Below are 24,504 nucleotides of genomic sequence, written 5' to 3'. Positions count from 1 at the left end.
AAACCATAAAAACCTAATCACAATGTGACTCTACTAAAAGCCATCTGTGGTTCCTCATTTCATACAAGTTGTAAATCACAGCACCCTTCACTTATAGTTTTTTTTTTTTCACTTATAGTTCTTTTCATGTTGTTTCTGGCCTTACCTTCCTCTCCCCCCATTACTGCATTCCCAATTACCATCTGGTCCAAAGTGAAGTGAAAGTCACTCAGTCGTGTCTGACTCTTCGAGACCCCGTGGATTATACAGTCTATGGAAGTCTCCAGGCCAGAATACTGGAGTGGGTAGCCGTTCCCTTCTCCAGGGGATCTTTCTAACCCAGGGATCAAACCCAGGTCTTTCACACTGCAGGGGATTCTTTAACATTGCTGGGTAGATTCTTTAACAGCTGAACCACCAGGGAAGCCCATCTGGTCCAAATAATCCCTTTAAGGTTGCCATTCTCTCAGAAGCCTCTTTCTTTTCCTTTGCAGACCTTCTTTTCTGGACCTAGAAAACTCTTGTTAGACTTTCCAAAACAGTAAATTAACTCAGTCTCCTCTCAATCACCACTTTCTCCAAGAAGCCCATTCTGATGCTCCAAGTGAAAGTGAAAGTTGGTCAGTCATGTCCAACTCTTTGTGACCCCATGGACTATACAGTCCCTGGAATTCTCCAGGCCAGAATACTGGAGTGGATAGCCTATCCCTTCTCCAGTGGATCTTCCAGACCCAGGAATCAAACCGGGGTCTCCTGCACTGCAGGCGGATTCTTTACCAACTGAGCTATCAGGGAAGCCTGATGCTCCAAGGAGATACCATATTCCCCTCAGCAAAAAGAGCTCTGGGGGCATGTGTATCTTTTCCTCTTTTTCTGCTGACATCTAGCACGGCAAATCATACCAAATACTTAATAAATTGTTTACTGAATCCAAATACTGGACCAGTTCATCTTCTGGTACAGAAAAACATTAAAAGTTGGCTGTAAAAGCTTATTTCTTTATGAGGTCAAACTTAACCAAAAATAACACAAATTTAGCTGGGCTAGAAAAATGAGCTACACATCTTACTTATGTCAAATTCATTAAAAGAAAAAAAAATGTGGATTTTGTAGCAGACCCTATTGGTTTTTTTGAATCCCAATTTGAAAAACTGAAGTATAGCTGATTAACAATACTATGCTAGTTTCAGGTATATGACACATCCAGTATTTTTAATTATACTCCATTTAAAGTTACTATTAAATATTGGCTACATTTCCTCTGCTGTACAATACATCCTTATAGCTTATTTTATACATAGTAGTCTGCCTCTTAATCCCCTGCCTCATCTCTCCCCACCACCCTGTGCCCACTGGTAATCACTAGTTTCTTCTCCATATTTGAGTCTATTTCTGTTTCATCACATTTATTGAGTTGTTTATTTTTTTGATTCCACACGTAAATGATAATACAGTCTTTTGTCTTTTTCTAATACATTTCACTAAGCATAATACTCTTCAGGTCCATCTACACTGTCGCAAAGAATTCAGAGTAAAATAAAATGAGCAGAAAATGAAAATCATGGAACTGGAAAACAAAATATGCCTGGACTTAAAATCTTTTTAACACAGCTGAATTTTAGAATTTAACACTAAATTCGTAGCACACACACATCAAAAAAACCTTTCTGTGGAAACATGTAAAAGATAAACAGACTGACACAGTAGGCAATGTTCATCATCCTAAACTGAACTCCACAAAAATGAAAGTGGTTTAGGAGGAAAATTCTAACATATTTAGGAACTAACTCCAGAAAAGTAAATCACCTATCAGATACTATTTTTTAGGCTACTGCAGCAACAATGAATTAAAATCGATCAATTTTATTCTCATATAAAATAATCCAGGATCCTTATCCAAGTGTAACGACAAGATATGCATCTGTGCCTGAGAGCCACACTCATCTTTAGATCTAAGGCAAGCTACATATGAGCCCCAATTTCCTCATCTGTAAAACAGAGAAAATGCTCTGTCCTCCTTGTAAGATTATTCAAGACCAAATTAGAAAATAATACACAAGTGCTCTACGGTCAAGCCCCACACCAATGCTGTTAAAAACACTGATATTAGAAGTTGAGGCAAAGGCAGGGGGCTTCCATGGTGGTCCAGTGGCTAAGACTCCGCACTCTCAATGCATGGGGCCTGGGTTCGATCCCTGTTCAGGGACCTGGATCCCACGTGCCGCAACTAAAGATCCTATATGCCACAACAAAGAAATCCCACATCCCACAACTAAGAAACGGAGCAGCCAAATAAATACATATTTTAAGACAAATAAATAAAAATCATTAGGCAAAAAGCACATTATTTCATGTTTGACCCGAAACATGTTATCCTAACTTTTACAAAAGATTCAGACATTTTCAGATATAAGCTTACCCTTAACTGACATCCAACTTTTTCATAAGCTTTGATGAGTCTATTTCTGTGATACATCATTATTCCGTAATGATCTTTATTTCTGCAATTGAATCCAAAAGTAATTCTCACAGTTTTATTAGTCTTAAATGTTAAGGATTTCTGAACACACCATCTCACTTCCTTTAATTCATCCTCTCTATTTCATAGAGTTCAACGGTGCATAAAAAAGGGCAAAGTTGGACAGGATTAGAATCTGTTGTCAGGATAAAAAGAGAAGTGGGGAAGGGAAATACACTTGATCTCTCTCTCTCTCTCTCTCTCTCTCTATATATATACACACAGCATCGTAACAAAGTAAAGGATACTAAAAACTTGGGTCGATAAATATCACGTTCAATGTAGGCAAGACTCTTCGAAACTAGCTGGGTCTTTACTTTCTGTCCACGCAAGATGATCTGCATTCGTGGCTTTAGATATAATATACTGCAGTAAGCCTGCAAAGACACACAACAACTGACTCTCGTTTCTGAATAATTACCAATGCATTTGTTCAACATTACTTAATATGTTTTTAAAAAGAAAGCTACCACAGTGCTTTGACAATAAAATACTAACTCTTCAATAAAATACTACAGACTATAAAGGTGCTGTAGTTAGTATTGGATTACTGTATTAAAAACAAGCTCAATATACTGGAGCCAGTAAAAAGGGTTTACAGAAAACAATCAACTGACCCACATAGATGCTGATAAGTTATGTGGAAAAAAGTTTAAAAAGAGCATGTATGGTATAATCTCATTTTACCAGATGACCAGTGCAAGTCCAATGCATGAAGCAGGGCACTCCAAGTCGGTGCTCTGGGACAAACCAGAGAGGGGGGTGGAGGGGGGGAATACATGTGCACCCGTGGCTGATTCATGTTGATATATGGCGAAAACCAATTAAAATAAATAAATAAATTTGTAAAAAATGTCTATATATACAAAAAAGGACCTATATTTTCTGACTCTGCTGTCAAAACATATATTGTTATTGTAATTTTAAAGCATCAATAAATTTTACTTGTGCAGAAATAAGCAAAAATCTAATATAAACAAAGGGGACTATTGTAAGTTTGAAAAGAAAAAGAAATGCAGCAGTATTTAACGGGAGTGGACAGACAACACTTTTTCCATATGGAACTGTAACAATCAGCAGTCATCCAAATGTGCTTTCAATTCTTTTATTTTTTAGTACCCTGACTGGGACCGAACCTGAACAATCAGTTTGAAAGCGCCGAGTCCTAACCACTGCGCTGTGAGGGTACATGTGTTTTTAATTCTTAATGCATCAGAGCTTAGATACTTGAGAATAGTAACCAAACTTAGCATCTTAAAACATGTTAGAATATGATCTCTTGTGCCTGCCTGCAAGCTATCAGAAGTCTCTAAAGGAAATGAAGTGAACAACTCAATAAGGATATATTAATATGAAAAATTCAATACGAAACTAAAATTTGAACATTTCTCTCACTTTTTTCCTCCTGACTCCTGATTTCAAAAGTAGTGTTTTGTCACTTATAAAATTTATTACCGATATTTTAAGACATTTTACTTTGTGGTATACTAAAACTATTCCATCTGCTCTGGCTGTTTCTGGATATTCTTGAGAAAGGCTTTCTTAACCACTAAGATACTTCCCTATCACACTGGGGTAAGGCAAGAAATAGGAACATCTGCCATTGTAATTGCTGAAATCTCAGAACAAGTTACATAGTAAAGCTGTCAATGTTAAATGTTAGCCTTAGCTTGGGTTGTGAGATAATTTTAATACAAAAAAAGGGAATGGGGCAAGTCTCTGGAGGTCTAGTAGTTAGGACTCTGCACTTCCACTGCAGGGGGCACGGAAGGCCTGTAGTTCCTGGCTTGGGAACGAAGATCTGACACGCCATGATGTGGTTGACCAAAAGGGAAAAAGGAGGGGGGCGGGGAGAGTCAGTATTGCATGTCTCACAGTGACTAAGAAACAGCAGTATTATCATACCAACATTATTATATTGAGATATTAATTCTTTCAATCTTAAAAGCATATTTCACTTTAAGGTCAAATCTGACATATATTTACCACAAAATTATATTAATGCACATTTTCTGTAGGCTATATGTAAAATTGCTTTAGAGTACCGATTAATGCATGTATTCTAGAATATTTTAATTTTTAAAAAGGACAATTTGGTATTTTGATTGAATTAACCAATATGGTCACCAGGGCATCTTGATTCAATATTCCCAATTCAAATAATTAATCACACAGTAAAAGAACTTTTACAACCACTGTAGACCTGATGACTTTGCAATTTAAAAACTTTTCTAAGAAAATAAAACAGCCAATGAGCATGACAAATTTAATACACTGTTTCATGTCTGAGACACTTTCATTTAGAGATTTCTGGCAGCATTTATAACACAAGTGGGTAATGTAATTTCCATCATTTGATGGTTTTCTCACTCCCACAGAGAGCAGAATACGCACCCTCAGGGAATAGTCACTCTCAGGGGCAATTTGGTCCATCCTTTCTTGCTTCTTGTACCCTTTCTTCCCTGCTGTCTCATCTAAATCTTCTGGGATTCTGATGTCATATTTATCCTTATCAAAATCAAACTCTGTTGCACTTTTGTAGCTGTAAAAAAAGTTTTTAAAGAGCTAAATATTAACTCCACCATAAGAGAAGCAAGCAAGTAACCTTTAGTTAACAAAACAAAGCACAAACAAATACATGGTAAGAGTCAAGATCTGAGGAGTTGGAGGGAGGAAGGAAGACAAGGAGTCCAGGAAGGTGCAGAAACTGTATTTACTCTCATGTTACCAGTGGGAATGTCAAATGAGAGAGCCACATTCTGATAGCATCCTAAAAAACTAAACAAGCAACTGCCATATGATCCAGCAATTACACTCCTGGGCATTTATCCAATAAAATGATGACCATATTCCCACAAAAACCTCTCTGCACTTATTTCACAGCTTTATTTGTAGTAACTGAAAATCGTAAACAACTAGATTGGTAAACACACTGTGGTCCAAGCATACAATGCAATACTACTGCTCAGCTAGAAAAAGGGAGCAAGCAGACACACGCAAGAACCTGAATCTTCAGAAAATTAAGCTGAATGAAAAAAGCCAATCCTAAAAGGTTTCACACTACATGATTCCAGTTATATAATAATATTCTTTAAAATGACAAAGACATAGAAATGGAAAAACATGTTAGCAGTTGGCAGGGATTAAGGAAGGAGTGGGTGTGGATATAAAAGGGTTCTTGAGTTGATGAAAATGTCCTTACTGTATCAATGTCAGTATCAACAGTACTATCTTAGTACAGTGTTCCAAGATGTTACCACTGGGGGGAACCTGGGGAAGGAGTACCTGAGATTTCTTACAACTACACAGGAGTCTGCAAGTACCTCAAAATTAAGTTTAAAAAAAAAAATGGGGGTGAAGATGGGAGGGGTAGGGAAGAAAGGAAGAGAAAAGAAAAAGGGAATGCAAGAGGTCAGAAAAGCATAAGAATTAAAGGATTTTAAGATTATCACTTTTTCGGCTTAACTCCTATTGTTCAACAGATCAATTGGATCTCTCAATATTATACACTCACCCTAAAGTTCATAGCTTCATTTGGAAAGGATTTTATCCTCAGAAAGATTTAGCAACACAGAAGTCTCATCTATATTACTTTTCTCAACAGATGCTGAATCATGCTTAGCTTTATGTAATAAACCAAAAGGATTTTTCTAACTTTACCAAGTTGGGACCTGTTGGCTGGGCTTTATCTTGTCATGTCTTTTTTTTTGAGGAGAGGGATGGTATAACCAAGAGCAAAAAAAAACAGTGCTATGTAGATAGAGTGACAGGGCCAGGAAATTTATTTATAATAATATAAAATTATCTCAAATTGAAGCCAAAGAAGCCTCAATGAAACACTCTTGGGAAAAGGTAAATCATTAAATATGCCACAAAATGAGGACCTTCCAATACATTTCTACTCGGTGTAACAATGGATGAACATAATGAAATTACTCCATGCACTTTACTTCCCAAATGGTTAACCAGCTGAGGGTTACCGTTTCATTTACCTTCTGAGATTCCAAATGATGATCCTGGTTCCCTTCTTGCCTATGATAGCATCAAGTTCTGCCAGTAACTGCTGTTCCTTAGAAAATAGAGAATGTTCCAGAATTGCAGCAAGGCTTGCTTTTGATTCTGTTGAATCTAATACCTGTCGTATATCGTAAGTTAAAGACTTAGACCAATAACATTTTTCAATTACAATGTGGAAATCAACTCAAACTGAAAAACTACTAAATTATCCTCTAAATTTTAAAATCACAGCGTGATTTCAAATGAACAAGCAGTATGAACAAGTATATTATGACTCCTAACAAATTTAATGATTTCAAATATTTGAATGTTTATACAGAAGACATTTTCCTAAAGATATCTTGTTTTCCATGGTTGTTGGTGAAAATTTCAAGCCAGACCATAAGTCTTACTGACCACAAAAAGACTGAAATAAAAAGGTGAGCTCTGGGAAGCTTAATAAAAATGCAATCACCTTATATTGAGTATTTCCATGGCACAATTCCAACAGAGACCAGAGAGGGACAAACATTTAGCCCAGATGCAGAGTAGAAGCAGTGGATAGGAACAAGAGCTAGAATGGAAGGTATGATTTAAAAACAAGAACCAGAGGAGGCCAAAAGGATGGGATGGTCCAGACCACTTCCTCAGTTTCCATTTCAAAATCAAAAGGATATGTTGTTTGTTGAATGACACAATTGGGACAACAACATGTTCTGCTTTTATGACTTCCAAGTACGTCTGAGACAAGAAACCCACGCTCATGCTTTCTTCATTTTTGGTAAAAACCATTGCATCTTTACCCAAACGCATAGATCCTGACTTGAAGCCATTTCCATACAATCCAACTGGGACATGATCATTCATGGTGACTTTCTCACTGAAGCCAAAGCTAAAAAGAAAAAAGTATAAATTTCATTTATTTTAATTCAAACATTGTTAATATCAAGTAAAATGCCTAAGTTTGAATGTTGGCCCTGTCCTTGCTTGCTGGAAGATCTGTACTGATGTGTTTCCCCATCTTTTAAGTGAAGGAAGCCAAATCCACACTATAGGGATGTAAGGATTGTTGCTGTTTTTAGTCGCTCAGTCATGTCCCACTCTTTGTGACCCCATCGACTAGCCCACCAGGCTCCTCTGTCCATGGGATTTCCCAGGCAAGGATACTGGAGTGGTTGCCACACACACACTAAAACAGGAGTTCATTGCCTGGCACATCCTAACTAGATGGATGAACTAATTTAGGCTTCTGGGACCTTGAGATTTCACCTCTTCCTCCTGATGGGGAGAACCTGCCTTTTCTGGCGGCATACGGAGTGCTGGAGGACAGCAGAAGGGCCTCTGCTCCAAACCCTCCCTCTATCTCAATTCTGTACTATGTATTTTAGCTTCCATGTCAGGTACATCTGGCTTCATCCTGACATCCTATTCTTTGACCCTAGAGCCCAGGGCCTTACGGCTATGCTACTTCCTCATCCTTTGAATCACTTTAAATTTACTAGTTCTCATTCCCCAAAGTGTTAGGTTTTATTGGATATGGTAGCTAAAACTATCTTTCTACTAAAGCACAAACAACAGAGGACAATGTGCCACAACTCTAAAGGGACGGTAGAATTTTAGGTTAAGTTAAGGCATGGGAGGGATGAGGAGAATGGCCGGGATTGCCCAATAACGTGACAGCAGTAGAAAATGATGGAAGACTTAGAGAACAGAGCACACTATGGGTACAACATTTCATGTTTAAAAAGCAGGAACTACAGGCAGTAAGTATGGCGCAGGAAACACTTCAACTAGGCAGCAACAATGATTTTAAGGAGTGTGACGCTTTTACGTACCTTAGCATTTTATGTAATTTGTCTGAAGTCATACCGTTCCCATTATCAGTGAATGTCAGGCATATACAGTCATTTATTACTGTTTTGTCAATCCATATCTGTTTAGCATTCACATCAGGATCATAAGCATTATCTGGGAAACAAAAGTTTGAAAAATTTTGATTTTGGATTTTAAAGAAGAGCAATCCATTTTGAACAACCCTTTATAACCAGCAACAGAATAATATATTTTAAGGAAAATTTAAAAGCTGAAATGTTTCCAAACTCCTAAGATTTGATGACATGAAACTAACCTGTACCATGCTGTATACTGCTCACTGACTCTTAAAGAATTAACTCTATCTAAAGCCCTCCATTTGTTACATGAAGAATGGAGATGGGAACCCACTACACTAAAGAAGTGTAAAGCCAGAAGAATCACTGCAATGAAGAGATGATCAAGACAGGAAGGTCTCTGCCCAAAGAACTAGCCTAGCTATCATAAAGGAAACTGAGAGCTGAGTGTCAACAGCACTTCAAGTTGACACGGAAGGTCCACACAGGATTACTGAATGAGAAAGCAGTATGCTAACGTACACACAGATGTTTACCTACAACACATTTCTTCAAATTTTAGCCCTTTTTAATCTAACATAAGCTTCTGACGACAGGTACATTTTTATCATCTTCGTGAAAGTCACAGTCGCATAGTGGTATCTACTCTGCAACACCATGAACTGTAGCCCACCAGGCTCCTTTGTACATGGAGTTCTCCAGGCAAGAATACTGGAGTTGGTAGCCATTCCTTTCTCCAGGGAATTTTCCCAACCCAGAGCTCAAAGCCGGGTCTCCAGAATTCCAGGCGGGTTCTTTACCATCTGAGCCACCAGGGAAGCCATCTCTGTACACCTCATCATTTAACATCCTTGTCTAGCATACTTGTTTCTCTCAGAACAGTTATTAAGTATTAAGGAATACAGCAAAGAAAAAGGAAAAAAATTTCAACAGTAGCAGTAATAAAATCAACTTATAAACTATCTAAAATCTATCTGAATATTTCTAACTAACTAAAAATACTTTTGAGATATATTTTGAAGACTTTACTATAATATAAAAAGTGGCTCTCAAACTCTTGTAAGCCTTCAATTAAAACAAAATAAATCTTTTTCATCAACCACTTCAGCATCATTAAAAAAAAACACACACTTAAAATGTGATACACCACAAAGAGCAAAACGGCTTTCAGTTGTCCTATCCCAAAACTAGATAAGTACTATGTACGAATGAACAATCCCAGCTGAGTAGTTCCTCTGGGTTGCCATAAAAAAGGAAAAAGAGTGACCATGAATAGCTGCAATGTTATCTCATTTACACTTCAGAGTTTACATCTCAACAGAACATGTTAGGGACTTTGGAAAATCTAACTACACCAAAGAAAAGAAGGAAGTGAAAGCCACTCAGTCATGTCCGACTCTTTGTGACCCAGGGCCTATTATAATCCATGGAATTCTCCAGGCCAGAATACTGGAGTGGGTAACCTTTCCCTCCTCCAGGGGATTTTCCCAACCCAGGGATCAAACCCAGGTCTCCCACATTGCGGGCAGATTGTTTACCAGCTGAGCCACCAGGGAAGCCCAAGAATACTGGAATGGGTAGCCTATCCCTTCTCCAGAGGATCTTCCCAACCCAGGAATCAAACCTGGGTCTCCTGCATTGCAGGCGGATTCTTTACCAACTGAACTATCAGGAATAAAGAAAAGAAGGGTTCTCAAATTTTCTTTCTTTCTTTCCTTATTCTTGGTGCATCCACTTTAGAACCCTTCCTTGACAAATAATCTAAAGTGTATTTAAGAATTCCCAAAAATATAGTTTTCCTTTATTATCTGTTTCTTAAACACATTTAAATCAAACAGTTCATGTGTATGAATTTTACCAAAGAAAAACCATAATGCAAATCCAATCAGGACCTTGCCTCTTTTCTCATGTTCACTAGAACACTTTTAGGACTTCCCTGGAGGTCCAGTGGTTAAGAATCCGCCTTGCAACGCAAGGCACACTGGTTTGATCCCTGGTCGAGGAAGACCCCACATGCCTCAGAGCAGCTAAGCCAGTAGACCACAACTACCGAGCCGATGGAACCTGAGAGCTGCAACTGCTGAGGCCCGTGCACCGAGAGCCTGTGCTCTGCAACGAGAGAAGCCCACACACCGCAAGGAAGAGTAGCCCCTGCTCACCACCTCTAGAGAAAGCCTACGTGCAGCAACAAAGACCCACCACAGCCAAATACATATGTATGTATAAATAAAACCTCCTAATTACTAATAGCAGAAAAGTACTATAAATAATTTCCAACTTTAAACATAATTCTCATTTTTTGGCAACAGACCTATTTCTTTTATGATGAGACAAAAAAATATTTTCAACATAAATGCTTCAGGAACTCTGCAAATTAAAATACTTTGCTCTGACAGTAGTATAGGGAAATACTTAAAACAATAGTATACAGGGAAACCTGGGCAACGACCGATCGGAGACTAGTCTGAATGGTTGTGATGCTAGGTAACCTTTACTAATGTTATCACTGACACACTTGGTTTTTTTCAAAAAGCACATCTTCATGTTACTTTTCAATAAAAAGCTTTCTAGAACTTCAATTGCCAGCAGGAGATTATATATGAAACATCAATTTACTTACCTATTAATTCAGCGACTGCACTAAATGGCCAAGTGTGACTTGTAGAATTTGTATGTAAAAACTTCGGGCAAAGCTGAAACAAATCAATGATTCATGTAAATTAATTAAGGTCTCACTTTTGCAAATAGAAGCCAAAATAATCTTCCATCACAGTATTAACACCAAGATCAAGCAAAAATGACTTAACTGCTTGTGCCAGGAGATACCTGGAAGATAAAACCCAGATTCGATTCCTGGAAAATGAGGCTGAAAATCAGCCAGTTTCTCATTAAGATGGGCGACAAACTCCTTGCCTCCTTGGGCCCACCAATCCAGAGTCATATCAGAAACGGCCCAATTCCAAAGTGCCCCACCCTGCTGGACCTGCCTCAAAATTGAGAGCATTAGTTGCTCAGGTGTGTCCCACTCTCTGAGACCCCATGGGCCTTCCAGGCTCGTCTGTCTATGGGATTCTCCAGGCAAGAATACTGGAGTAGATGGCCATGTCCTCCTCCAGGGGATCTTCCAGATCCAGGGATCGAACCTACATCTCTAATGTCTCCTGCATTGACAGGTGGGTTCTTTACCACTAGAGCCACCTCAAATTTACCATGAGATAAAACTAAGACTTTGTCAAAGGGATATTTTCACCTTTTGTGCATTAAGCTTAATAAACATATCTATAAAGTCCTCAAACAATGTCAAGTAACAGCTCAAATGCAACAAACATCCTTGACTTCCAGAGATTTTGTCTGATTCATCGTAATAAAGTATGGAAGAGTATGTTAATCATACAGGGCACTCTCTTAATCCTGACTAATGTAGATATCAAATGTGTAAAAATGCACAAATGGTTTAAAAAGGCTGAGGCTTGGATATTTCAATATGCAGAGAATTTTCATGAAATGAGGGCTTTTCTGTGTTCATTTTGAACAGATTATCTCATATTTAAGGAAGAAAAAAGAGGCAATTTAAGTGTTTCATGTGAAGAGCCTAGAGATATGACTATAACCAAACATTTGTAGTGTTCAGCTGCTGCCACAAGGTGTCAGAAAAAGCTCTGCTTTTCCTCTGTCCACCCTCGATTTTAGACAATCCTCAAGCATGTTTACCATCAGGTTGAAGTACACATGTGAGAAAAGGTATTCTGTACAAGAGTGGTTTGCAAACTGGAGTATATGGAATTCTGACTTTCTACAGCATTTATCTATGTAATAACGGTGTACAAGGAATTTCAGAACTTCCTAAAACAAAGAGTTTTTACAAAGAAAATCAATTTCCAGACCTTCATCTTCTACAAGAAACCTCCTGTCAATTAGTCCACCCGAGTCCTATCCCAGGCCCTCCTCTTGTGCAACCATCACTTCTCCATTTATAAAAGAACACTCCTCAGCCATTCTAAATCCTACTATGGGGTATGGTCTTGGGGTGTCGGCTACCAAAGGAAAGAATGACTAATCGACACCAGAACCCTTAGAAGAGTTTGTCTTTGTTCTCTATTTTATGAATTTGTTAGGTGTGAAGTCTGGAGTTAGAAATTGGGTATTCTGCAGCAGATGCAGGTTTGATCCCTAGGTTGGGAGGATCCCTTGGAGTAGGAAATGGCAAAAATTCCAGTACTATTGCCTAGAAAATTCCATGGACAGAGAAACCCAGCATGCTACAGTCCACAGGGTTCAGAGAGCCGGACACAACTGGGCACAAATGACACTGGGGTGAAGTCTGGAGTTAGAAACTGGGTATTTAGGTCCCTGTTGTAATACTTGGATTTTAGATATCTGGCAGACTGTGTGCAAACTGTCAACTTTCATTTAATGACTTCATTCTACACACCACCTCCAAAAGTTGGTACACATTGTTTCCTGGGTAAGAGTCCCAGTGGAACAAAGCAAAGAAGGCGTCAGTGAAAAATGATGAATGCTAAACAGTGGCTTTTGGTGTATTTAAACACAAGCATTATGTATAGCTATTATTAATTCTCATCTCTAAAACAATTAGCTGGAAAGAAAAACTCCCTAGAACAGCCAACACACACACACACACACACACCCCCACCCACCCACCCACCCACCCCAGACAGACTACGGAGTATCTGATCACACACACACACACACACACACACACACACACACACACAGATCATACACACCGATCACACACACACAGAGCCCAATGGAATATCTTTAATTAGACTCATGATCCTGATCTCACACACACAGCCTCTGGAGTATCTTTTAACTAGATGTGTGATCCTGATCCCAGGTAAGCAACTGAACCTTCTGTGCCTCAGGTTTTATCGTCTGTGAAAACGAGGATGACAGTAACAGCAGCTTACCAAGATGTTAGGAGAATTAAATAACTTAATATTTGTAAATACTCAGAAGAACACCTGGGACATAATAAGCATTATAAGTGTGTGTTCTTTTTTTTTTTTTTTTAAGGTAAGCATACCGTTCAAGTCCCAGGTGGAGCAGTGGTAAAGAATCCCAGTGCCAAAGCAGGAGATGCAAGAGACATGGGTTCAATCCCTGGGTCAGGAAGATTCTCCTGGAGTAGGAAATGGCAACCCATTCCAGTACTCTTGCCTGGAAAATTCTATGGACTGAGGAGCCTGGCAGGCTACAGTCCATGGGGTCGCAGAGAGTTGGACACGACTGAGCGACTATGAATGAACTATGAACATACCTTTAAAGGCACAACTGAGCTCACATATAAATAAAGATAATACTCAAGGGCCTCAAGTCAAGAAGAAATTAAAAACAAAAATAAGATATGAAAATAGGGATACCCTAGGGACTAGAGTGGGGTGCTTAACTGGAATATGAAGGTTTCCATTTTAATGGTGACTGTGGATTGGAAATATGGCAGAGAAGCATGTACTTGAAGGTAGCTGCCCCCTCCTACCTCAATACAAAGGAGGGCAGGGGAAATATGCCCAACGAGAAGCTTGTCTGTTTCGGTCTGCAGTCAAGGTTAAAAAAAAAAAAAGTGTACCATAAAGTTCTGTAAAGAGGCACGCCTTCACTTGGGTTAAGTGTTTCCATTTAACCTGCAGAACCACTGTGGAGACACAGCCTCAACCAGACTGCACACAATTCTCTGGGTCATTACTTGGGGAATATTTGAGTACACAATCTAAAATAACGTTTAAGGGAACAATCCACCAGGAGAAAATATCTGCAGACAAGACACAGTAGTCTTAGTGCACCCCCAACTTCAACATTGGGAAAAAGAAATATCAGCCTATAAAACTGCTGCTGCTGCTCGCTTCAGTTGTGTCCGACTCTGTGAGACCCCATGGGCTGTAGCCTGCCAGGCTCCTCCGTCCATGGGATTTTCTAGGCAGGAGTACTGGAGTGGGTTGCCATGCCCTCCTCCAGGGGATCTTTCCAACCCAGGGATCGAACCTGGGTCTCCTGCATTGCAGGCAGATTCTTTACCACTGAGCCACCAGGGAAGCCGTATAAAATAAGAATCCCTTGAAATAGCTAGACCTTTAAAAAGTAAGACTCCCCTCCAAAAAACACACAAAAAGGGAGATGCAATGAAGACCATATATTTTAAAGAATGAACAGAATTTTTAGAATCAACAAACGGTCCCAAATTTTAAAAATCCTTTAAATATAAGACTTTAAATGTGGATGCCTGAACACACAGACAGTGTTTACCTCGGCTCCCTCTTGGAGCTGCTACCTAACGAAGGAAAGGGAGTGGGGGTGCATAAACACAGGAGAACAAAAAGAACCAAAGCAGTGATTGACAACAGTAGACAAAATAGCAGCTTGGAAACTGGAGAGTACAGAGGAGTGACAACTACTTCAATATCCTGGAAAGAGCTAAACCCAAAGCCTGCAGGAAACAGGAAAACCAACAAGTAGGTCAGAAACCTTGGCAATCCCAGGAAGATTTAGGAAATAAGACTTTTGCTCCTTTGAAGTCAAAGATACTAGATGTCATATGAAAAATGGGAAAGGCTGAAAGTATTTAAAGAAGAAAGATTCCCAGATCCTTTTACCCTGAGCAAGTCCTTCAACTACACTCAGCAAACCATGAAAAGACAAGAGGTCTGTTCTCTGGAGAAACTGATGGCCATGGACTCAGAGAAAACCAAAAACAGGTGGATTAAAAGCAAGCCAGTCAACAGTTCAGAAATAAATAGTCAAATGACTTTCCACAAGGGTGTAAAGACCATTTAATGAGGAAAAGACAGTTTTGCAACAAATAGTGCTGGGAAAACTTGATATCCATAAAAAGAATCAAGTTGTACCCTTGTTGCTGCTCAGTCACTAAGTTGTCTCTGACTCTTTGTGACCCAATGGACTGTAGCACGCCAGGATTCCGATTCCCTATCCTCCACTATTTCCCAGAGTTTGCTCAAGTTCATGTCCATTGTACCGATGATGCCATCCAACTATCTCATCCTTTGCCACCCTCTTCTCCTTTTGCCTTCAACCCCCTTCATGGATCATACCCCTCTCGTGGCGAAGGGGCTTACATAACTCAGTGAAGCTACGAGTCATGCTGTGGAGGGTCACCCAAAACAGACGGGTCACAGAGGAGAGTTCTGACAAAACACAGTCCACTGGAGGAGGGAATGGCAAACCACTCCAGTATTCTTGCCACAAGAATCCCCTGGACAGTACAAAAAGTCATACCCTTCCCCTACACCATAAACAAAAATCAACTCAAAATGAATCAAAGACCTTACCTTCAGGGCTGAAACTCTAGAATCTTTAGAAGAAAACACAGAGGAAACATTTTATGACATTGGGTTTGGCAATGATTTTGACATGACACCAAAAGCACAAGAAACAAAAGAAAAAATAAATTGAATTGTACTAAAATTTAAAACTTCTCTACATCAAGTGACACATTCTACAGAGTGAAAAGGCAACCTACAGAACAGGGGAAAAAACCCAGCAAATCAAGTAGTATGCAAAATATATAAAGAATTCTCACAACTCAATAACAAGAAGACAATCAACAGATTTAAAAATGGGCAAAGGCCTCAAGATATTTCTCCAAAGATGCTCAATATCTCTAATCATTAAGGAAATGAAAATCAAAACTACAATGAGATACCACCTCACACTCAAAGGCATGATCATTATTAAAAACAACAAAAAACCCCACAACAACAAAAACAGAAAATAACAAGTATTGGAGAGGCTGTAAGGCAACTGGAATTCCTGTGCACCCGACCACAGGACTAGAAAAGGTCAGTTTTCATTCCAGTCCCAAAGAAAGGCAATGCCAAAGAATGTTCAAACTACTGCACAATTGCACTCATCTCACAAGCTAGCAAAGTAATACCCAAAATTTTCCAATCCAGGTTTCAATAGTATATGAACCGTGAACTTCTAGATACTCAAGCTGGATTTAGAAAAGGCAGAAGAACCAGAGATCAAATTGCCAACATCCACTGGATCACAGAAAAACAAAGGAATTCCAGAAAAACATCTGCTTCATTGACTATGTGAAAGCCTTTGTGTGGGTCACAACAAACTGTGGAAAATTCTTAAAGAGATGGGAATATCAGACAGACCATCTTACCTGCCTCCTGAGAAATCTGTATGCAGGTTAAGAAGCAATAGTTAGAACTGGACATAGAACAACAGACTGGTTATTGGGAAAAGAGTCTGTCAAGACTGAAAATTGTCACCTTGGTTATTTAACTTATCACAAGCTGGAATCACGATTGCCAGGAGATACATCAACAACCTCCAACATGCAGATGATACCATTCTAACACAGAAAGCGAGGACAACTAAAGAGCCTCTTGCTGAGGGTGAAAGAGGAGAGCAAAAAAGCTGGCTTAGAACTGAACATTCAAAAAACTAAAATCATGGCATGTAGTCACATCACTTCATGGCAGATAGGCAAACAATGGAAACAGAGACAAACTTTATTTTCTTGGGCTCCAAAATCACTGCAGGCAGTGACTGCAGCCATGAAATTAAAAGATGCTTGCTCCTTGGAAGAAAAGCTATGACAAACCTAGATAGCGTATTAAAAAGCAAAGACATCACTCTGCTGACAAAAGTCCGTACAGTTAAAGCTATAGTTTTTCTAGTAGTCGTGTACAGATGTGAGAATTGGACCAAAAAGAAGGCTGAGTGCCAAAGAATTGATGTTTTTGAAATGTGGTGTTGAGAAGACTCTTGAGAGTCCCTTGGAGAGCAAGGAGATCAAACCAGTCAATCCTAAAGAAAATCAACCCTGAATATTCACTGGAACGACTGAAGCTGAAACTCCAATACTCTGGCCACCTGATGCACAAAGCCGACTCACTGGAAAAGACCCTGATGCCAGGAAAGATTGAGGGCAGGAGAAGGGGACGACAGAAAGTTTAGATGGTTGGATGGCATTACCAACTCAGTGGACATGAGTGTGAACCAACTCCGGGAGATAGTGAAGGACAGGGAAACCTGGTATGCTTCAGTCTATGGACTCAAAAGGAGTCGGACACGACTTAGCGACTGAACAACAAAAATGGTGAAGCCAGTGTGGAAAACAATATGGAAGGTCCTCAAAAAATTAAATGTAGATTTACCATATGATCTAGGAATTTGACTTCTAGGTATAAACTGAAAAGAACTGAAAGCAGGGTCTTTTTCCCCTTAACTGAAATACAGTTGATTTACAATGCTGTGATAGTCTCAGGTGTACAGCAAGGTGATTCTGTCTTATATGTATTTCAAAGTGATTTTACATGTATACATATATATACACACACACATATACACTTTTTCAGATTCTTCTCCAGTATACGTTATTATAAGATATTAAATATAGCTCCCTGTGCTGCTGTACAGTAGGTAGGTCCTTACTGTTTGTTTATTTTGTGTAAAGTAGTGAGAGGAGGGTCCTGAAGAGATATTTGCACACCTGTGATCAGAGCAGCATTATCCTAACAGCCAAAGTGAAAGCAACACAAATACCGACTGATGAACAAATGAACAAATGTGGCACACTTGAATATACAGCGGAATGTTGTTCAGCCTTAAAAGGGAAGGAAACTTTAGCACACGCTACAACATGCATGAACCTCGAGGACGTTATGCCGAGTGGAATAAGTTAACCATAAAGAGACAAATGATGTATGATTCCACTTATATGATGTACCCATAGATGTCAAATTCACAGAAGGTAAAATGGTGGCTGCCAGGAGCTGGTGCAAAGTGGAACGAAGAGTTATTTTTTCATGGGTTCAGAGTTTTAGTTTTGCAAGATGAAGGGTTCTGGAGACTGGCTGTACAACAATGTGGATGTACAAAACACTACTGAGCTACAGGCTTAAAATGGTTAGGACGGTAAATTTTATGTTATGTGTAGTTTACCACAATAATAAACAAAAACCAGGTGAGCAAACTGAACAACGTGACACTCCATCTCCTGTCCCCTGCTGAGCTACCAGAAGAGCTAGGAGCCAGGATTATCTATGCCATGGCTGGAGACCAGATGCAGAATTCCCCTCTGGGAAAAAGGAATGATTTCTAAAATTTTTATTTGGCTCTTTTACAATTGTACCATGCTACTCTGAACAGCATTTTCCCCCCTCACTTAAAAAAAAATTATTTTAAAAGTTATTTTATTGTTGTTTAGTCGCTAAGTCATGTCCGACATTTTTGCAACCCTGCAGACTGTAGCCTGCCAGGGTCCTGGGTCCATGGAATTTTCCATGCAAGACTACTGAAGTAGGTTGCCATTTCCTTCTCCATGGGATCTTCCTGACCCAGGGATCAAACCCAGGTCTCCTGCACTGGTGCACAATTGCTCAGTCATATCCGAATCTCTGCAATACCATGGACCGTAGCCCACCAGGCTCCTGTGTCCATGGAATTTTCCAGGCAAGAATACTGGAGTGGGTTGCCATATCCTTCTGCTGGGATCTTCCTGACCCAGGGATAGAACCTGAATCTCCTAAGCCACATGGGAAGACAGATTTGGGGAATGATAATTCCTTGCTTTTTGACTGCTTTTTTCCCCGCCCCCGTTGTCCTATTGAACTCCTGCATTGGTAGGTGGATTCATTATCACTGAGCCACCAGGGAAGCCCCAAAGTTATTCTGCTGCTGCTGCTGCTGCTAAGTCGCTTCAGTCGTGTCCGACTCTGTGCAACCCCACAGACCAGACGGCAGCCCACCAGGCTCCACCATCCCTGGGATTCTCCAGGCAAGTACGCTGGAGTGGGTTGCCATTTCCTTCTCCAATGCATGAATGTGAAAAGTTAAAGTGAACTCGCTCAGTCATGTCTGACTCTTAGTGACCCCATGGACTGCAGCCTACCAGGCTCCTCTGTCCATGAGATTTTCCAGGCAAGAGTATTGGAGTGGGGTGCCACTGCCTTCTCCAAAAGTTATTCGAAACATCCTTATTTTCTGGTCTAACATTTTTATTATCTAGGATCAACAGACTCTGACACAGAGTACTCCAACGACAAGCTGGCTCTTCCTACCTGATCACCCAATACTGAAACCCACCAAACGACAAGCTCTATTCAGGGATGAACATCCAGCTTTTAGTGTCTCATCTGGAAACATAAGCACACTTGAGAATGTTAAAATTAGAATAAAAAACAACACACAGTAAAAAGAACATAAAGAAGACAGAGGCAATGCAGTGAACAAAAGAAAACTTCAAAAATACTATGAATAATACAGCCAGTGACAAGAATAAATATTTTGTTGAGTTTTTTAAAGATATTCGGAGAATAAGACAATGTTTCTAATAATTAAATTCATGGTAAAAGGTAGGAGATCAAATGGAGAAAATGTTTTTAAAGATATTCGGAGAACAAGACAATGTTTCTAATAATTAAATTCATGGTAAAAGGTAGATCAAATGGAGAAAACGTTTTTAAAGATATTTGGAGAATAAGACAATGTTTCTAATATACATGGTATAAGGTAGGAAATCAAATGGAGAAAATCTCCCCAAAAGAAAAGAAAAAGCAGTGAGAAAACAAAATGAACAAAAACAGAAAAACAGACAGGAAATTGCTGTCAAAAATCTGAGAAAATTTCCCTGATATTATTACAGGTTTATAGCCTAAGTACTAGAACAATGTATTGCAGGCGTGCTTAGTCACGCAGTTGTGTCTGACTCCTTGAGACCCCATGGACTGTAGCCCAGCCAGCTCCTCTGTCCATGGGGATTCTCCAGGCAAGAATCTGGAGTGGGTAGCCATGCCCTTTTCCAGGGGATCTCCCCAGCCCAGGGATGGAACCCAGGTCTCCCTCATTGCAGGTGGATTCTTTACCATCTCAGTCACCAGGGGAAGCCCAGTATAATGCATAGGACTCTATTAAACAATAAAGCATGCCTTGAAAATTCTGACAAGAAATCACTTCTAATCTAGAATTTCAAGCCCAGCCAGATTATATGTAAAGAAAGAGCAAGGGTAGCATAAACGTATTTCCAAGAAAAGACACATAAATGTTCTTCCCATGTACTCTGTTCTCAAGAAGCTACATCTGTTTTTGGAAAAACGGATAGGCTTCACTGTTAACAGTAACAAAGACAGCAAATATTTACTGAGTATTTATGGCAATCAGAGGACTGTTATAAGACTTTTATGTGTATTGGCTCAGTTTTTAAAGCAGCCCTTTTAGGTGGTAAGATGATTATTCTCTCTTCAGGTCACACATCCAGTTATCTGTCAGACTTTGAACCCAGGCACGTGGGCTCCAGAACCCATGCTCTCAGTCACTAAGCTATTGGTGGCGGCCAACAGTAAACCCCAGAAGAGGAATATGTGATAGGCAGGAGAAACAAAGAAAAGGGGAAGGAGATGTCCATAAAAATGATAAAGGGAAGTCCCCAACTCACAACTGAGCCAGCAAAAATGACAAAATTTGGGTGTGCTTGAACACATCTGGAAAAAATTTTCCAGTTGTCTGAAAGTTTGGATGAAAGAGTAATCAGTACAGAGAAAAACTAAGCAAACAAATACAAATCAATTACTAACTTCAAGGAAAACACAAAGCTATACAGCAAAGAAAAAGCAATCACAGTTTTGGCTGGCTCATTTCTGAATAATGCTAAGAGTGATAATAAATCATATGGTAATTCAACCAAAAGAAAAAGTGAACTGAAGAGTGTGCGTATGTGTCACTTAAATCTATAGCAGGATTTCTGGAAAACAACAAAATGGTATCAGCATTTACTTAGAATCATGGAGGCAAAAAGCAAAGCTTTAAGTTTCTGTCACTCTGCATTCCATTTCAGAATTTACAGACCTAATGATTTTTTTAAATTTGCACACATTATGGGTGTCACTTTATGTTCTATGATTTTTGACAAATCCATAAACAACATCTGAGAGCTATACCAAAGGGATGATCAAACCTTCAAAAATGAAACTATTTATGGGAACGGAAATATCTATTTCACATAATTTTCATGTTACGAAACATTATTCTTTGATCTTTTTTTCCCCCAACCATTTAAGGATCTTGTAGCCATACAGAAACAGGTGGCAGGCTGGATTTGGCCCATAAACTGCAGTTTGCCAACTCCTGTCCTAAAGCAACAGACCACTTGGAATACAGTCCAGAAGCTGCAGATAGATTTCCAACAGTGAGCTTCAAAACAGTCCGTATTTGCCACAAAACAAAGATGTAGCACATGGGCAGCTGCTGCACCCAGAGAACCAGCTAACCGCAGTGCCAGTCTCTCAAGATGGTACTGACCCTTATCTTTGCTCTCTTTGTCTTCTCAATCCTGAAGAGACAGACAGCAACTTGGGAGGGGCTGGGGAGTGGGGAAGAGAATCAAAGTACAGAAACAGCAAGGGAAAGAAAACAAAAACAAAAACAACCCAGTTCACTTTTCCTCACCAGTTTTCTGGACCAAAATTTGGCCCAATCTGAGGGAAGGAGCGGGCTTCAAACTGAAGAAGAGCTTCTCAAGTAATTTAACAATGCTAAAGTGCTTAGTCGCTCAGTCGTGTCCGGCTCTTTGCGATCCTATAGACCATAGCCCTCAGGCTACCTTATCCATGGGGATTCTCCAGGCAAGAATAACTGGAGTGGGTTGCCAAGCCCTCCTCCAGGGGCTCTTCCCAGCCCAGGGATCGAACCCAGGTCTCCAGCATTGCAGGTGGATTCTTTACCATCTGAGCCACGGGGGAAGCCCGGTGATTAAACAGTGAAAGTGCAGGTAAAGTATCTCAGTCGTGTCGGACTACACCCCATGGACTGTAGCCTGCCAGGCTCCTCCGTCCATGCGATTTTCCAGGCAAGAATACTGGCTGCTGCTAAGTCACTTCAGAATACTGGAGTGGGTTGCCATTTCCTTCTCCAGGGGATCCTCCAGACCCAGGGATAGAACCCGGGTCTCCCACACTGCAGACAGACTCTTTACTGTCTGAGCCACCAGGGAAGCCCAGATTAAACAGTACCTGAGGCTAACTGGAAAGCAACAGGATATGCCCAGATTCACTCCGGTGAATTAGCAACAATGTCTAAGGCCAGCGGTAAGAAAGAATAAAATTGCTCTCTGTATTCCATCTACTAAATACAAGCTCATTCAATAAACCACTTAGGAACCAAGGAGCCTTTATTAAAGATATGTAAAGAATACTCATAAACCAATTTAAAAGTTCCCCTCAAAAGAAACAGAAAATAAAAAAATGGGCAAGGAATATGCAGGGCTGTTTTTTTTTTCTTTATACGAAGGTTTCTTTTAACCCAAAATCAAAAGGGTGAATGAAGTGTGACAAACTTTCAGCTTCTCAGTCAAATGTAAAGCAAAATTTCACACTCATCAGGAAAAAATGTTAAAAGTCAGAAGATAGCAGGGGTCTGTTAGGAATCTCGCCAAATGAAAGTCAAAAGGCAAAAATACCATTTTAAAGCAATGGTATTACCATTCGAATAATGAGACTGGCACAGCCAATCTCTGGCCTGAGCAAACACCCTGATGAGAAGAGGTATATTTTTGCATAACAAGGCCAACTTTTTCAGGAGAATCGGGTAGGGGTTCTCTGCCACACTCTTGAGGCAGAGAAATTTTCATTTATTGTGTGGCTGCCCCCTCCGGAAAAAAAACAAAAAACAAAAACGCACAGGTATAAAACACGCTCAAGGATTTCCAAGAGGCCGAGAAGCTCCGGAACGAGACACCGCCAGGAGACGAGACGGGGCAAACCGGGAGAGCTCGGTGACCACCTAGGAGCGATCTGGATTCCCGATGGATGAAGTGGAGGGAAAAGTGAAGTCGCTCAGTCGTGTCCGACTCTTGGCGACCCCGTGGGCTGTACAGCCTACGAGGCCCCTCCGTCCATGGGATTTCCCAGGCGAGAGTACTGGACTGGGTTGCCATTCCCTTTCTCCAGGGGAATCTTCCCACCCAGGGATCGAACCCGGGCCTCCTGCATTGCGAGCGGACGCTCCGACCGTCTCAGCCACCCAGGGAAGCAGGAGGGAAGGCGGCAGGAATTGAAATGAATGAGGAAGACGAGTCCCAGCTCGCAGCACCCCGGGGCCAGCCGCCAGGACGTCAAGGCCGCGGGGCATTTCTGGCCGCCGACGGCCACTCCCCCCGCAGTCCGGGACGCTCCGGGGGCCCGCAGAGGCCGGGAACGGGTCAGGGGCCCCCGGGGGCCGAGGGGCGGGCTGGCCGCCGAGGCCTCGCCCTCGGACGACAGCTGCGGGGCAAACCGGGGGAGGGAGCCAAGGAGGAGGGGCCTCCCCGCCCCGAAGCCGCGGAGGCGAAACAGAAACCCAAACCCGAGGAAACGAAACGAGACGCGGCCCGGCCCTGCCCCGCCGCCGCCGCCGCCGCCGCCGCCGCGCGTCTCAGCCGTCGGGTGCGAGATGGCCGCCGCCGCCTGCCCCGGCCCCGCCACGGCCCCAAGCCGCCGCGCCGGGCCGACGAGCCGCCCCCGCCCACCGCCGGCCTCTCCCCCCTCGCGCCTCGCTTGCCCGCCTGCCCGCCCTCCTGGGACATGGCCCGCTCCACCCCTCGCGGCTGCTCACCGCGCTGAGGCGGATCCCGCTGGGTGGCTGCGTCGCCATCTTGAGCGAGTTACAAAGCCAGGACCGGCCTCAGCCGCAATCAGACTGGGAGGTGGCTGCGGAGCGCCCGCCTACTTCCGGGGCGGGGCGCGCGTAGCTGACCCCGCCCCCCGACTTCCGCCTCCCGGCGCCTTGTAGTTGGGAGCGTAGGGCAGGTAAATTCCCCCGGGGGTTTAAGGAAGCCGGGACGGCTAGAGAGGTGGGTGGGCTTCAGGCTCCGGGCGGGGGCCCTGCAGAGTAAGGCGCATGCGTAAGGCTCAACCTGGTGACTGTAGTAACTGAACCTACAGGCTTTGCCAAACAGTAATCTGTATTTTGTTGTTCACTCGCTCAGTCGTATCCGACTCTTTACGACCCCATGGACTGCAGCACACCAGGCGTCCCTGTTCATCACCATCCCCTGGAGTTTGCTCAAACTCATGTCCATTGAGTCAGTGATGCCATCCAGCCATCTCATCCTCTGTCGTCCCCTTCTCCCGCCTTCAATCTTCTCCAACATCA

At 41.4% G+C, this 24,504-nt stretch overlaps 1 protein-coding gene across 1 annotated transcript in view; it reads right to left on the bottom strand.

Annotated features, from left to right (window-relative positions):
* Window positions 1-24,055, bottom strand: part of MORC3 (MORC family CW-type zinc finger 3) — a 44,224-nt gene extending 20,169 nt beyond the window's left edge. The window contains exons 1-8 of the mRNA XM_061424507.1: window positions 23,965-24,055; window positions 11,003-11,075; window positions 8,329-8,461; window positions 7,173-7,385; window positions 6,490-6,639; window positions 4,892-5,039; window positions 2,746-2,874; window positions 2,399-2,521 (exon numbers count right to left, since the gene is read on the bottom strand). Of these exons, the coding sequence (XP_061280491.1) occupies window positions 2,399-2,521; window positions 2,746-2,874; window positions 4,892-5,039; window positions 6,490-6,639; window positions 7,173-7,385; window positions 8,329-8,461; window positions 11,003-11,075; window positions 23,965-24,003 (1,008 nt within the window). The 5' untranslated portion in view covers window positions 24,004-24,055. The remainder of the gene's footprint in view (window positions 1-2,398; window positions 2,522-2,745; window positions 2,875-4,891; window positions 5,040-6,489; window positions 6,640-7,172; window positions 7,386-8,328; window positions 8,462-11,002; window positions 11,076-23,964) is intronic.
* Between the last annotated feature and the right edge of the window lie 449 nt (window positions 24,056-24,504).

The sequence above is a fragment of the Bos javanicus genome, chromosome 1 (genome assembly GCF_032452875.1).
Source record: "Bos javanicus breed banteng chromosome 1, ARS-OSU_banteng_1.0, whole genome shotgun sequence".
NCBI lineage: Eukaryota > Metazoa > Chordata > Mammalia > Artiodactyla > Bovidae > Bos > Bos javanicus.
Note: the sequence above shows the minus strand (reverse complement) of the source record. Positions and strands in the feature narration are given on the sequence as shown.